The 16,836-nt window shown below is 31.8% G+C and overlaps 1 protein-coding gene across 1 annotated transcript in view; it reads right to left on the bottom strand.

Annotated features, from left to right (window-relative positions):
- Positions 1-1,092: 1,092 nt before the first annotated feature.
- LOC117682377 (uncharacterized) overlaps positions 1,093-16,836 on the bottom strand; it is a 69,033-nt gene continuing 53,289 nt past the window's right edge. Inside the window, exons 4-5 of the mRNA XM_066083365.1 lie at positions 2,249-2,371; positions 1,093-1,218 (exon numbers count right to left, since the gene is read on the bottom strand). Coding sequence (XP_065939437.1) covers positions 1,093-1,218; positions 2,249-2,371 — 249 coding nt within the window. The remainder of the gene's footprint in view (positions 1,219-2,248; positions 2,372-16,836) is intronic.

Below are 16,836 nucleotides of genomic sequence, written 5' to 3'. Positions count from 1 at the left end.
TCTTACACTGTCCATTATATGCCTCCCAAAGACAATCTCTATTTGATTATATGAACGACAATTCCATACCAATCACAATTAAGAATCTACTTTTTGGAAGTGATAAACTAACATTTCAAAACAACTTACTTTTTTTTGATAAAATTCATTTTTACATAAAAAGTACAAACAGATTTTAGTAAGTCAATAGGTAAAAACGTACACATTGTATGAAAAATGTATTAAAATGGGTAACACTGACTTTCCTTACACTCCCTTCTTTTCATTTTTTTATTGCTTATTTGTTCTCCCCCTCCCTCTCCCACCCCCCCCCCCCTCCTCCCCTCAAATTTTCCATTTTTTTTCGAATCTGTTATCATTTTTCGTTTGTTTTTATTACATGTTTTTTCTTTTCTTTCTCATTTTTTCTCTACACTACATATACTTGTTTATTTTCAATCTTAGCAATTCAGCCGTTATTATTCTATTTTTTTTTTTTTGATTTTCATGTTCCTATCATAAGCTACATGTATTTGTTTAGTTTATTTTTTTTGCACTGTACCTCCTTCCAATGCTATTTATAATATCAATCTATTATACAAAATTTAGTTGCAATATATATGTACTATATATATCTTATATACAATTATATAATTACTCATTATACCTTGACTACAGGAGAGAACATAAATAGGGATTATGCCTGCTGTTCAATCCATTTCAATGTATCTATATACTTGAATAAAATACTTCTTAAATTAAATAATTCGATACAAATGGAAAATTAAGGAATAAGAATAGAAAATATACAATTTAGATATATAGAATTTATAAAATTAAATGAAAACGTATAGAATTTACATAAAATATATATAAACAAATATTTAACATACTATTTTTTGGCTTTTTGAGTGACAAGACAAGGAATAAACATTAATGTTAACGTCATGCAAACCAAAATGAAGTGTTTTAGCCTGCATTATGATAAGATTTCAACACGCGATCTGTTAATCAATAGGTTATATAATTTTTGGTTTGGTATATTTAGATTAAAATTATGGTAAAAAATATGACTAAATTAAACCCCAAATAGGTATAATTGTTGTTTCCCATTCACATTGGTGCAACCGGAGGAGAGTGTGGTGGTGGGACAGGTTTTGGCACAGGAACTTTTTTCTTCAATATGTCTTCGAGAGAGGATTTAATAATGGACGACTCGGAATCTATATTTGATCCGCGCTGTAATTAAAAAATCAATACAACTATTTACTGAATAATAGTATTGCAAATAAATCGATCAAAACCTGCCCTTTTAAAAATCAAATGAAATCATAGTCAATACTTTTTGCTTAATTATTGAAACAAACACATAATTTCATGAATAGTTATTTAAAATCCATGTTTTCTATATTTCCTAGATATCTATGGAGTAAAAACGGCTAGGATACATTGACATGCATCATTTTTTAAAATGTCATGTTAATACTTGTATTTTACGATCAGTTAGAGTAAATGGAAAAAAAAATTCCAGTTACGGAATGCCGGTCTCTAGAGAATAATTTTATTTATCATATCATGAATAATATGGTTAAATATTTTCCTTTCTTCCGAAAATATGAATAATAAATAAAAACTCTGAAAAAAACTCTGACCTTTGGTATTATATTAAATTGACAAAAGTGAGATAAGAATTAAGACATCGTGATCAGTATATTTGAGCATACCCATCATTACCATATCCCAAGCTGCAAAATATCCCTCTGTCATCGGAAAAAAGTAAAAAGTATTCTGGGGACATATTTGGAAGAAATATCTGGTATAATACATAGACCAGAGGCACTAAATAGAATCTATATCTTGTAACAAGTTATCGACCCTGTTTAAGTTTGTCTTGACAATACAGTTCAACGTTTTTAATGTCAGGTAGACAACCTACTGTTTGTTGTCCCCCGCCGCAACGCGGAGCGGGGACATAGAAATGCCGGGCGTCCGTCCGTGTGTCCGTGTGTCCGCCCGTCACACATTTTTGTAAGCGCTCTCATACAAATTTTGACGGATTTTCATTAAATTTATACCAAATGTTTATACCACTAATTATTTGGTCAAGTTCGCAAATCAGCATTGGTCGATACTTTTTGTTGGAGTTATGGGACTTCGATCACAATAATGACTCCGTTTTCTCCAAAAATTTACCTTGTAAGCGCTCTCATGCCTACAAATTTTGACGGATTTACATGAAATTTATACCTAATGTTTATACCACTAATACCTTGCTCAAGTTCCTAAACCAGCCTTGGTCGATACTAGTATACTGCTTGACCGGTGGGGGACCCAGGAATTCTATTCTTGTTTTCTTTTCAATTCCCTTTAGAGCTACGTGCATTTCAACAAGCTATCAATTGCAGATAGATAATATAAAGTCTGAAAATTTATCAATCGGGAAATACAATTTCATTCATTACCTAAAGTTTATTTTATTATATTCTTTGAATTCAGTAGATTGTTCTTGAATGTTGTTATAATGAAATACACGGAACTGTATTTACATCAGCAGGTGTTTTCTATCCATCCATAGTGCATGAGTTAGAAGATGAAATATAGCTTGCAGACGTATTTTATTTTAGTTTTTGGTGTTTGCATTCGATTTTAATTCCACGTTTTTCTTCATAAATGTCATATATTCATTCACGTTTATTGCATGATGTGTATGTATTACGATACAATATGAAGTGTACATAGTTTTACATACTCTTTTGAAATGAATCACGTGTGTGCAAGACGTTTTACAGTTACATGTAAAACATTGTTAGAAAGTTTTTAACCATAAAAGAATATAAATTAGCTTTATCTTTATGCTAAACAGTACATTTAGTAAAGTAGCAAAGGATCACATTTATATAACAAATGATTTGACCTATAGGAACTGTCTTTAAAAAGCAAATCGATTTTTGTTCCACTTCCTAATTTTAGGCCATACACAGTAAACTATTAGGTTACAGTTCTCATAATGTATATTGATTAAAAAAAATCACAGTATTTGAAATAAAAGTTTGGTGTAGCATTCCACCTTAATACGATACATATACTTTATATGCCCTTATTTACAACCAGGGACATATTAACAACTATCCTCACGCTTGACATATTTCCAATGCTCGCAATCTCTTCATTTGACTCTTTGCGACAAATAATGCGCGTAATTTAATTTTTCCTAACAGAAACAACAGAAAGAGTGTAGATGTAGAAGGAATTTTACGAGACGTTCGATCACTATCTTCATTCACTGTACATTCACCTAAACTAATTTCCGTATTTACAGCTGCATCCTTTGTATAAGGGGACTTACTTTACACCGAGTAGGAAAGGGGACAGAAAAGTCTTACTGATCAACCCCCATTTTTTCTAATCTATAGATCTTCCTCCTTCATTTTTGGCCTAAAATGTCACCAATGCACACGTTCTTTGCATAGGAACGAACTGCATCCACTATGCAGTACTTTTCTGGGGGTTTTTTAAACAAAGTTATTTAACAGAATTATTGAAAGCTACAAGTAAACCATATAGAAACTACATGTATTACGAAATCTATATAGTCTAAAATTTGTGACTGATACTATAAGCCAAAAAATGTGTATGTATACAACACAGTAAATTTAGATTTTTAATGAAATATCAATATACCAAATGTCAATTACATGTACTATTCAACCTTACATTAAATAAAACATATTTTTTCGAATTTAAGGTGTTTTTTTGTCAATTTTCCAGCAGCAAAACGTGCAATTTCCTACTAGTAACGTTGAAAATATATAAAAATTAAGGACACTATCTTATGTTTGTTCGTATGGCCAACACAGGTTTCATGAACGATTGCTTAGATGCTTTCATAGTTGGAATGTGCATGCATCATTTGGGCATGGAAGACATTGGATGTAAATTCCCCTTTCAAAACAGATTCTGATTACGGAAGATTTATCTGATTACAAGATGCAATTCATTGCAATAATTTCTTCAGAAATACAAAGGAGGTAAATAAATCTAAAAAATGGCATTAATGCTATTTCAATGAAATGAAAAATAAGGGTCATTTTTTATGAAATGCATGCAATCTAATATCGTCCATTATATGTTGCCTTGAATCCTAAATTGCATAGTCTATGAGTTTGCTCTTTTGTGTTTCGAGACGAGAGCTGTGATAACAACGATTGTGGCAAATGGATAAACAATAGGTAAACTATCGTAGATCATCGACGCTGAAGTGTAAGCGTGTATATGTACATGTTGTAAGACATGCCTATTCAAGACAAATGAAATCGTCCAGCTGATTAAGAAAAATGAGGTTATGAAACAAAACACCCTAGAATTTTAATTCTTTCTATTAACATTTCAGACACTATGTCAATCTAAACTTGTTATTTTGGTAATAATTCAACATCAACTAGTGCATATGTTAGGCACGTACCATCTTGTTTTTTTTTAAATTTCATTATTCATGAAAATCGTTGTCCATGGAGGAGAAAAAGAAATTAATATACATGTACATAAAAATGACTGTCTAAGTTTTATTTGTTTAAATGAGCACATTGGCATAGATATGATCATTGTAGAATATATTCACATTTCATACTTTCATATTTATGTTCTCGTGGTGCATGTATGGGAAGCATAAGCAGGGCTAATGGAGTTTAAAATATGTATTTCATAAAAACATGCATAGATATTTTCTTAGTAATTCAAGCAAATATTGTTATCTTATAATGATAATAAAACAATGAAATATCACACAAGCATTGAATAAAATTTAAAAAATGGATTATATAATATTGATTTTCTTTTTATATTTGACGTACCAAAACAAATTAATGTACTACAATCGTGGGGTTGAATGATACAACATGTATATATTTTGAAATAATGCTGTTGGTTTTCATTACATGTAGTTGAATGAAATGGCTGATCATTTTAACGAGGCCGAGTACAGAACGAGTACGCATGCTTTCGCGCAGCGTTTCATTTGTATTGTGACGTTATCTTTTTGCTTTGTTGACGCCATGGCGTGATAGTTTCAACTGCAGATATTCAGCGAAATTTGTTGAAAATAGCTCGTTTGATGCGTAAAATTGCTTTGTACTGTGGAATTAACATAACTGTCTCGAAGTATAAGCTATATTTGGGCTCGGGTCGAAAACGTGAAGAGGGTTCAGCAAGCCAAGCCTTCTGTCACGTTTTCTTAACCTGCCTAAATATAGCTTAATTCATATATTTCAAGACAGTAACCATGTACTTCATATTAATGACCCTTAATATGTGATGTTATATATTTATTTATTACTTAAATATGTCTAAATGTTTTAATGATACTATAAAGATCACCATTTCCGCCTTTCTTAAATAAAAAAAGCCATAATCCGACAAAACCTGGGGAATTGGGCATACAAAAAACAACTTTTACAAGACCCCTGGAACAAACCAGGAGGTAAAAGGTTTTTTCTATTTGACCATTTGATGTTTTTAGCAATAACTTTAATATGTAGAACAGAAAAAGAAATCCCTAGGGCAGAAATAAAAAAAAAATGTAAAAAATGAGCAAATTTTATACATTTCAAGCAAAATCCCATAGGGTTCTATGTTAGAAATTAACAAACTTTGAGATGACCCCTTAAACAAACGGTGTGGTAAATGTCTTATTTTTTTTATCTTAAAATAATAATTATATCAGTAGAAATTCATGTAAAAAACGTCATTAAATAATCTAGGGCAGAACAAATTAGACCCGGCATCGTTAAAAATCATTATATTGTTCGATCAGTGTTTTTCCTTCTTTATTTTGAAATTCTATTTTAGTTGTCATTTTATACGGGTGGGAATTATCAGTAAAAATCAACATCTCAATTTTATCAAAAATACTAATATCAAATGATTAGATACACGCATTTCTTCCTTTTTTGACAATAAGAAAACAGCTACAAATAAAAGCATTTGTGGTGTATTTAATTAACGCACCATAGTTACAATATAAGTTACAAAACTTAAAACAACAGGCCCATGGGCCACATCGCTCACCTAAACAGCAGTTCCTTGTAACATTCTATTTCGTAGTATATACTTTTTCTAGTTTAAACATTGAACCCCTTTTTGGGGCTCCAGTATTGGTCCGATGTTCATGGATGGCTTTAACAACATAAATAGTAACATAGGAATGAAAATGTGTAGCACTGCGGCAGGACCGCATGTACACAGCCTGAAAAAACTGAACGTAGAAGAGTTCCACATCAAGAGGTATACCTCTCAGACTGTACAGAACAACATCAAGAAAGATCTTGGTTCCACTACATTAGAGTTTACACAAATTGAGGATCCTTGCAAAGTTATCTCACAAACTGTAGCATTATAGTTCTCGAGAAAAAAAATTTTTAAAAAACATTTTCAATTTATCTTTCTATGTTAAACGTTGAACTCCTCTTGGGGCCCCAGTATTCGTCCAGTACCAAAGCTTCATCTATTTGGAATCTACATTATATAAGGATGCTTGCATAGTAATCTCACAAGCTGAAGCATTATAGTTCCCTAGAAAAAAGATTTTTAATCATGTTCCCTCTATATTTCTATGCTTAACTTTGAACACCTCTTGGGGCCCCAGTATTAGATCGAGGGTCAACGCTTTTATAATTTTGAATCTACACTATTTGAAGATGCTTACGTAGTTATTTGACAAATTGAAGAATTGTAGTTCTCAAGAAGAAGATTATTAAACATTTTCCAGATATACTTCTACCTTTAACTTTTAACCCATCTTGGGTCCCCAGTATTAGTCCTGGGGTCACTATTTTAAAACTATCAAACCTACATTATCCAAGGTTGTATGCATGATAGTAATCTCACAAATTAAGGCATTGTAGTTCTCGAGAAGAAGATTGTTTAGCATGTTACCTTTTTATTTCTATAATAAACTTTGACCCCATCTTGGGGCCCCAGTATAGGTCCGGAGGTCACCATTTTACCAATTAAGAATATACATAAGCCAGGGATGCATGCATAATAATTCCACAAACTATAACATTGTAGTTCTTGAGAAGACAATTGTAAACGTTTCCTTTATATTTTTTGAAATGTTTAAATTTTAAACCCCTCTTGGTATCCCATTATTTGTCCGGGAGTCACGATTTTTACAAATTAGAATCTACATTATTATAGGATGTACATGTATGCATTGTAATATCCCAAACTGTTGCATTATAGTTCTTGAGAAGATTTTAAAACATTTTCCTATCTATGTTAAAATTTAAACTCCTCATGGGGCCCCACTTTGACCGAGGGTCACGATTTTTATAATTTAGAATCTTCACTTTATAAACAATCTTTTGTGTAAATATTGGCAATTTTGGTGCAGTAGTTCTTGAGAAGAAATTTTTTTACCATTTTTCCTATGTAGTATTATGTTAAACTTTAAACCCCGCCTGGGGCTCCAGTTTTGGTACGAGGGTCACGATTTGTACAATTTAGAATCTTCACTATACATATCAAAGGCTGGAACGCCCGTGACAGAGACCTCGAGTTGACATTTTCTTTAATATAGGTATCAGTAATTTAAATTTCTTTACCAATAGTCGTATATCAAATATTTTGTGTTACTTAATTCGTACATATTATAGTATTTATTGCCAAGCAGACAACATACACATACACATAAAACATTGGTCTATCAACTAATGTTCACAATAGCCCTCGCTATGCACCGGGACACATCCGTCCACGACCCGGGAGCCTGCGAGATAGAGATCCCTGCATGCGCTGCCTGAGTTAGGTCGTACGTACAATAATTCCATAAATATCACAAAATGCAACTATATTTTTATATGCAATTTTAACATCACCATGTGATTGTATACTCAGTGTATTTCCTTATAAAACACGTAGTGATACATTTGTAATACAATGGATCATAACTAATCATGGTTACAAAAATCGAAGACATTTCAAAGTTCAAAAAATAAATCATCTTCTTTCTGATTTAAACACTCTTTGAACAAATTTCACAGATTCATCATTTGTATATGAGGAAAACTTTAACAGTGTTTCCCTAATTATAATAAAACATACTTTTATTTATTCAATTCCCGTGTAAAACAAGATTATCTTTGGGATGGTTGTTTACAAATAAATCCACACCACGTGCGTTGATCTGCCGTATCTTTAATGCTCAACCAAACTAGCTGCAATATTGCAACAAAATCACAAGATAAATTTATCACTTACATTTATTTTGGAGACCGTGCCCGATAACAAATAAATTTACAGATTAATTTTTATTTTTATCGAGCACGGTATCCAAATAAAATGTAAGCGATAAACAAAAATAACATTTAAAGAATGTTTGCACCTTATCGTATTCATCCGTCATTGCTTGATTAAACAACCTTATATACTTATGCAATGAGTTGGCAATAATCAGGGAGACACAGTTGGGTTTTTTGGTGCACAATTTAGTTGAATATATGAAACAAAAGTCATGTAAAAATGTTTCCTATGCATGTCTATGATAAATTTGAACCCCGCCTGGAGCCCCATTTGTTTTGGTCTGAGTGTCACAATTTTTATAATTTAGAATCTTCACTATGTATACAAGCTTGTGTGGCATTTTTGGTGCAGTGGTTCTTGAGAGGAAGATTTTTAAAACATGTTTTCTATGTATTTCTATGTAAAACTTTGAACCCCGCCTGGGGCCCCAGTTTTGGTCCGAGGGTCACGATTTTTACAATTTAAAATTTTCACTTTATATACAAGCTTTTATGTAAAAATTGGCCTTTCTGATACAGTGGTTCTTAAGAAGAAGATTTTTAAAGACACGCACCCTATACTCACTGTTTTGCAATTATATCCCTTTTGAAAAGGGCTGTGCCCTTTATTTAAAGAATTTAAAATCCCCTTTTCATAAGGATGCTTTGTACCAAATTTGGTTAAATTTGGCACAGTGGTTTTTAAGAAGTCGAAAATGTGAACAGTTTACAGACGGACGGACGACGGACAACGGGTGATTAGAAAAGCTCACTTGAACCTTCGGTTCAGGTGAGCTAAAAACAAAAATCTAGTGGTTAATAAAGAACATTTGGGTTCATATAATTGTTTTAACGAGTCAGCGACAGATTATCTATGGTCATTTATATATTTAAACGCTATTTATCTCCTTGAAAAGAAGAGCTATGTCTAGCTATATTAAAACATGTTCATATGTTAGAAAATATATTTTTGTGGTTTTTTTTTCTTTTCCAAGTAATAGTTTATAGCTTAACAAACCATTTTTTAAAAAATTAAGGAATATTTTGGTTATTATTTTTTACCACTGAGTCTCCTTTAAAATTAAACAAAATGTTTATTTAGTAACCGGATTTCATAAGGGGTAGTTTTGTTTAGAACGTTATTGATTTTACTAAAGCCATGTATCATTTGCTTTATTTTTTAATATATTTGCAGATATTTAGAAAGATAAAGAACACTGGAAGATATTGTCTGTGCCTTAAGGTATTCGATGTATAATGACCACAATTTGTACTTAATAAATGAATGATCCGATATTCCTAATCATGATATCATTTTGAAAATGTTATCAAATAAAAATACTCCACCAAAGGAATTTCCAAAATTTTGATTATGGTCCAACTAGTTACACCTTGAATTTTGCATTGAAGTCTATGGGCAACGCCTATTTTATTAAGATATTGTGAAAAGTAACTTAAAATTTTTAAAACTCTCTTGGTTAAAATATGCATAAACTTTCTCTCTATAAAAATATGAAATAAAATGAATCATTTACCGCAGATATTTTGACGAAATTAAAACTTTCTTTTTTCATCAAGGGGCGATAACTCATTAAAAAATGGTAAGGCGCAAAATGACCGGCTTCTTATATGTCTTCAGTCATGTAAATTTGGTTCATTTCACTTTCATTGTTATCTAGCAATACATATTTATTGTTCAATATCCCTTCATTATACATTGATTACCTTAAGTTGGAAAATGTCATTTAGATGAATAAGAGAGTGTTATTTCATATTCAAATACAACATTCATTTCTTATATACTTAAAAATCACTTTAAAATAAGACAACTTGAAAGTATACCTTTCTTATTTGATGTGTGAAAAGACTAAAATTTGTAGATTTTTTTTTATTGCTTGTATAAATCTGCAACGTCTCATACCACTTAGATAATATTTTAATCATAACAATTATATACTTAGATTTGTACAGAACTCTTAAATTGAATATTTTCAATATTGATTTGTTTTTTTACTATACAGTACCGTCAACGCGGTTCCCGTATTTTCCGCGCACCCCCGCGGTCCAAATTGCAACGCGGTTTAAACACCTGTCTCAGGTAAAAACCGCGTGCCCCCGCGGTTCAATCACCCATAATGACATCACCCCCGCGGTTTGAACGTTCGATTACAGGTGTTAAAAAGTATCGAAAAGGAACACGAGTTATCTCCCTCGAATAAAAAACATATAACATGCATTAAACATAAAGGTAAGTTAACAAATGCATAAAGATAATCATGATTATTTATAGAAAATCACATATTTTGAAGGTAAATATTTTTTTTTAATATTTGCTGTTTATTTGGTAATACTGGGGTAATATTTGAATTCTAATTATTTAAAGCTGTATTGTACAATCCAAGGTGAACTGAGCCATGCCCGCAGGTGGTTGAAAAATCATGCTTTACTAACTTATTGATATTTCGATGTACGATAAAATTCAATTTTAAAATCCAACAAAAAAATTAAGATTATTAAGACTTATTTACTTAAATTAAATATTTTATTTTATAAATATTCAAGTATGTATATTTTTATTTTCAATATCATTTTATCCTATGAAACCGTTAAAAATTCATTCAAATTTTAAAAGTGGCTTAATCGCTCATATTACGGAAAATCACGACTTTATAATTGCTGTAACAAGCGTCATTGTTTTGATAAAAAATTTAAAATTTGTTCGGAAACTTGATTTCAACCAGCTCTGTAGACCGACTAATTGTAGCCTTATAAAATCACATGCTCACAATTAAATGTTCATAGGAAAATCAGTTCTCCTAATTAAAACACAAAGGAAAAAGGTACTCATAATTAAAATTGTATGATTCTTCACATCGCACGGGTTTTATTCAGTTTTAAACTAAGTGTTGCCATGAAAAGATATATACACATATACTCTGTGATTTTCATAAAACAATGGCTAGGCGTTCTGGTGTGCGTGAAGATAGACATTTCTTTACAAGAAATTGCATGAGGTTGTTACATCACAAAACAACATAGGAAGTTGTACATGTTATTATATGCATACATGTCGAGTTAATTTTAAAGAATTCAAATGCCAACTATTTTTGTACACATTTCCTTCATTGTGTATATTAATTATAAGTCGCGATCATTTCCTGTGTATAGTGATTAACAAACCTAGCGTTGAAAACGACATGCTCTAGGGGTTTTCACACCTATTCAAGACAAAAGAAAATCTCCAAATTGCATACGGCTTCGTCTAACCGTGCAACTATCTTACTGAGGGGGCTTAATGACTAAGCGTCTCCGATCTTGATTTTATCTACGATCTTTATGTGTGTGAGAGAGAGAAAGAGAGAGAGAGAGAAATGCTCTTTAGCCCCCCCCCCCCCTTGCATTCATTTGAAATATAATAATATAAAAATTTCCTAAGTTTAGTATTCATAAAAGAATAGGGACCGTATACATTGTGATTGAATCCAATATGCAGTTTCAGTCTGAGTCCACGTGCTTCACCTGTCAATCAAATCAGCCCGCGAGCTGCACCACGTGCTCCTTCCTTGATAAAGGAAAACAGTTTCGTTCTATTAGTTTTCAGGTAAAGGAAATAAAAGAAGTTTGTCTAACAATAAAGTATTTAACACTGTTTATAATGTTTAATTTAATGCTTGACACTGTGTTTGTGAAGTTTAGTTCGTATACAACGCTGTTTAAAAAGAAAACTAATTTTCTATCTCTCTCTCACTTTCTTTTAACGGGAAGAGACATGTTAAACACCTTTTACAGTTTAAGAAGGCAGTAAAATGAACCAATTATTTATTGTTATTGTTAGATAAATTGTTTGATATACGGGTAGAATTTCTGGTTGTCACTTGTTGCAAGGAATATCCACCTGCCTCATACCCGGTAAATTCTGTGCGTTCAAGCGAAGAGTGATTTCCTGTCAGTGCGATGGTTTCACACCTTTGTGTAAAACAATTGGGACAAATACAGTTAACTTTGACAGTCATTAAAACGTTGGAGGGGTACAAAAACGTTATAATTCGCTACTGATACGACATATGTGTAGTAGCTTCATATTCAACACACATAAAATACTATCAATATCTTTTTATATTTTAAGGGTAAAGTAAAATTTTCATATTTTGCCATTAATCGTATGGTATACGTACACCGCGCAGCTTGAGTATCGACAGTCTCTCTCTCTCTCTCTCTCTCTCTCTCTCTCTCTCTCTCTCTCTCTCTCTCTCTCTCTCTCTCTCTCTCTAGTGAAGGTCTTAGGTTTTTTGCGGAGGGGGTGCATCTTAAACACGTTTAACAGTTAAACAGATAACAGTAAAATGAATAACTATTTATTGTTATTACTGTTAGTAAAATTGTTTGAAAAACAAATGAAATTCCTGATGGTAACTCGTTACACGGATTATCCACCTGTCTCATATACATGTACCAGTGTATTCTGTGCATTCAAGCGTAGAGTGATTTCCCGTCAATGCGATGGTTTCACACCTTGTTAAACAATTGGGAATAAAGTCAAGTACAATTTACATGTACTTTCACAGTCATTAAAACGTTGAAGAGTTGGAGGGGGCAGTTACGAAAAACGGTATTCGCAGCTGATACTACATGTACATTTGTGTTGTAGCTTCATATTGAACTCACATACAATTATGTCAATATAATTTAGTATTTAACGGGTTGAGTAAAATTTTCATAGCATGCCGTTGACTGTAGGTAAACGTTCTCCGTGTAGCATGTGCCTGTCACGGACTAGATTAATTGTCTTGAGCATTGAGAGACTGCCGTAAAATGAGCTACAAACTGATATGGATTAAAACATTTTTGTAGTCGGAAATGTTTAAAATCATTAACAAATCGAAAAATAATATTTCATAGTTCTAACCCTATCTGTCATGTAGATTACATTATAAAAATGATTAAACATTTTTGAAATAATAGGAATATCAACAGTTACATGAAAATTTTTACGGGTGCAGATGATTCTTTAATTAAAATATCTCTAAAATAATTGATAAGGAGTTTTGAAAATGTGCATAAAAATACGTAATCATTTTAATATGTGAAATGAAAACAATACATCAGACATGGCCAGTATAGAATGACTCTCAGTGTTAGGTGGCCGTCTTATTGTCTAATAGCATACAGGTAAAAATCTCCGATCACCTTGCTCAACGGTAGGTCACACCGCTGCGGTTTAAACATGGCTGCAGCGAGGACCGCGATGAATTAACCGCGATGGTGTAACGCGGAAAGGATTAAATAACCGCGGGGGGAGCGCGGTCAAATACGGGATCCGCGTTGACGGTACTGTAATTGTGAACAGTCATTCGGAGAGATCTTTCATTTCAAAACGGAAAAAGTCATTAGTCCATTCTATTCCCGACAACATTATTGAATTGGATAGGACATAGTAAATAAATGAAAGACGTAAAGATTGAACATATTTTCTTTGCACATGCACCAAATGCCCACATCTATCTGCATCTACTTGCAGCATGTTTGATTATTGAGTTACATGTACAAGTTGACTAATATAAAAAAAGATTTACCTTTTCCAGTTCATTGTGATGTCAAAAATACAAAAAGATACAAATTTTAAAATTGTACGGTATGTAAATATATATTTATGTATTTGGTTGGTAATATGCAAATTCTATTGTTTATAAATTTAAAACGGCATTTGATACTACCATTTAACTACATGTAATGATGAAAAAAGCTTTGAAATAAAGCTTATTTTATGTTTAATAAACTTGTTTTTTTTTTAATATAAAACATAACGGTGTGTATGTTTTAAAATTTTAAAGGCAATAAAATATCAATGACGGGTATGTAGATAAAATGCCCTTTTATTTGTTTGAAATAAAATACATCTAATTTAATCACGTTACACTCCGTTGAATATTACGGGTGTCCCTGTAATATTGTTAAGCGGCTACATATTAATCTTTGTTGAATTTGTAGGTCAAATTATTTTTTTGATTAGAAGTACTTATAGTATGCAAACACGTACTTAAAGCGATCAATTCGTGATTTTCCTAAAGACGTATTAATAACAACAAATAATCATAGCATCTCAATGTGTTTGTTTTTATATAACCATTAATTCTAATTGTTGATTTTGGCACGACACGGGGAAATGGCTTAGCATCAAAGTGGTCATGTTTGATTTGCCTAATATGATAAAGAAATTAATTATGTAAAAGCTTCACAAGAGAAAGGAAAAGCTAAAACATTAGCTAACAGATATCTAGATAACATGTTCTTTAATTTGTTTGAAATTAAATACACCTAGTGCGACGTATCATAAGTTTTTCAATGTTTATTATGGTTCATATACGGTGTATCTGGCAGTAAAATAAGGACACACAGTTTCAAATAAATCAACGAGTACACGACTATCGCTCGAATAAAGGCTCCGATTAATCGACTAAGCCAACCGAGTAAAATTGACTTCCTTAATATTCATTGAAAATGGAGGCCTAAAGTTTTATTAACTCATCAAATTTTAATGACATATCCATTTATCACATAAGTGGATGCCATCTCGATCGTTATTTCGATTGTTATATTGTTTTTGTGTGATTCATATTAGATTTATAATCTAATATTTTTGCAAATTTTTGTTTTCGATATTTAGCTTTTGGCATATTGCAAATAATTATAAAATTCAATATATGTAGAAAGTTTATGATTCATCTGATTGGACTGTCAAATAAAAGAATAAAATGTTTTATAAGATAATTAACCAAAAAGTTCTCAATTACACGTAGTTCGTATGAAATGCACCAACATTAAATAAAATAATTAGAAGGTACATGTATCAACGGTATGTGATTTTCAAGCAAGTTGAAAATATCTTTACATTCTGCTGATAGTTTTTTTTGTGTTGAAATACACATTGTAAACAAGAACTTTTCTGAATTCAATTATTACAACTGCGATGTCACATCGATGAGATATTTCATAAAAGTGATTATAATACTAGAGCTGAGCTTGTTGCAAGCAACGATGAGGTCTGCCGTTACAGCTTCAAGTCAAAAAAGGATTGTCAATCAGTCTTCATAAAACCCTCCCCTTTCTCCTTGCACTTGTAAGGGTCTGACAGATATTGATAGGAGGTCATTTTCACACTACCTTAACTTCTGACCAATCAGAGCTTTAGAAAATCAATTCGAACTCTTGAAAATTAGTTCATGTAGTTCATGCCTATTTCATTTGAGTTAAGGTAACCCCCAGAATGCGGAGTATTGAAAAGTTAGACCTCTCGTAAAACAGATAAAGGCATGTCTGTGATAATTTGAGTATATATTTAGACAAGAAAGGTATTGACTGCGACTTTAAAACACTATTACGCACAGGGAGCGATTCCCCATAAGCAAAATGAAAGCGGGTATGAATGTCTTCACGTGAAGATTTGAATTCTTATATTACGCAATGTCCAAACAATACTTTATAACAATTAGAGTGATAAAATAATGAAGAACAACTTTTCAAGCGACATTATTATCATAGCATGTATGGTTTTTTAGCAACATGCAATGTAAGTAATATAAATAAAAAAAAAGCTAAATGTAAAATAGAGTACATGTATTAATAAACAGTCAAAACTTAAAACAAGAGGCCCATGGGGCCACATCCCTCACCGGAGCAACAATGGGCGTTCAAAAGATATTGTGCAATATGGTCCATCGGTAGAATAACAAAAAATAAATATTGTAAAGTATTCGAATTTTACACTTATTTTTGCATACACGTAATCTTTGACATTGAACCTTCATCAAATACTATTTTTCACCAGAATAAGAAAATCCTACGCAAGATAATAAACTAAACATTTAGCAGGGGTACACTGTTAAGTTGTTAACTTCCCATTCCCTATATGTTCGTTCTGACCCCCCCCCCCCCCTTTGTAAAGCGATCAAAATATATGAGAGCATATAGGTACATTTTTTTCATCAACTACTTACTAGTTATTGTATTTAAAAAAATATATATAATAGTTATTGTTTTTTATTTAAAAAATCCTACATGTATAGATGTGAAGAAGAAAATTGTACCTCAATGTACTCAATTCCTCAAATTAAAAACATTCAACAATTTTATTTGTCTTCTCCATTATAATTAAATGACTGGTATTTACTTTGCGTACAAACAAGGATAATTTTCCGCTGTGATACTTTTTTTAGGAATAGCGATAATTACTTTATCCCCGCAACAGAAATGTGTCAAACCTATGGAAACTGTTTTAAAGATGTCGTTTGTATTTACTCGTGTCTGAAAAACTATCAAAATTGATGTAGATTTCACATTATTTAATGTATAAAGAGGGGGCCCCAGAGAGTACCGGTAGGTATATACAGAATATCATTCTTTTATTTTGTTTGTACAAGTATTTAACATACTCTAATTCATATAGAATTTCTAATGTTCAACCAAAATTTCAGCGTCAATCGTAGAATTATAAGCAAGATACAGAGCTCACAGTTCGCCTAGGTTTGAGTCATATTTTGTTCACATGAGTTTATTGCATTCAGCTTAAGATTTTTAACTTGGT

The sequence above is a fragment of the Magallana gigas genome, chromosome 4, assembly GCF_963853765.1.
Source record: "Magallana gigas chromosome 4, xbMagGiga1.1, whole genome shotgun sequence".
In the NCBI taxonomy this organism is placed as follows: Eukaryota; Metazoa; Mollusca; class Bivalvia; order Ostreida; family Ostreidae; genus Magallana; species Magallana gigas.
Note: the sequence above shows the minus strand (reverse complement) of the source record. Positions and strands in the feature narration are given on the sequence as shown.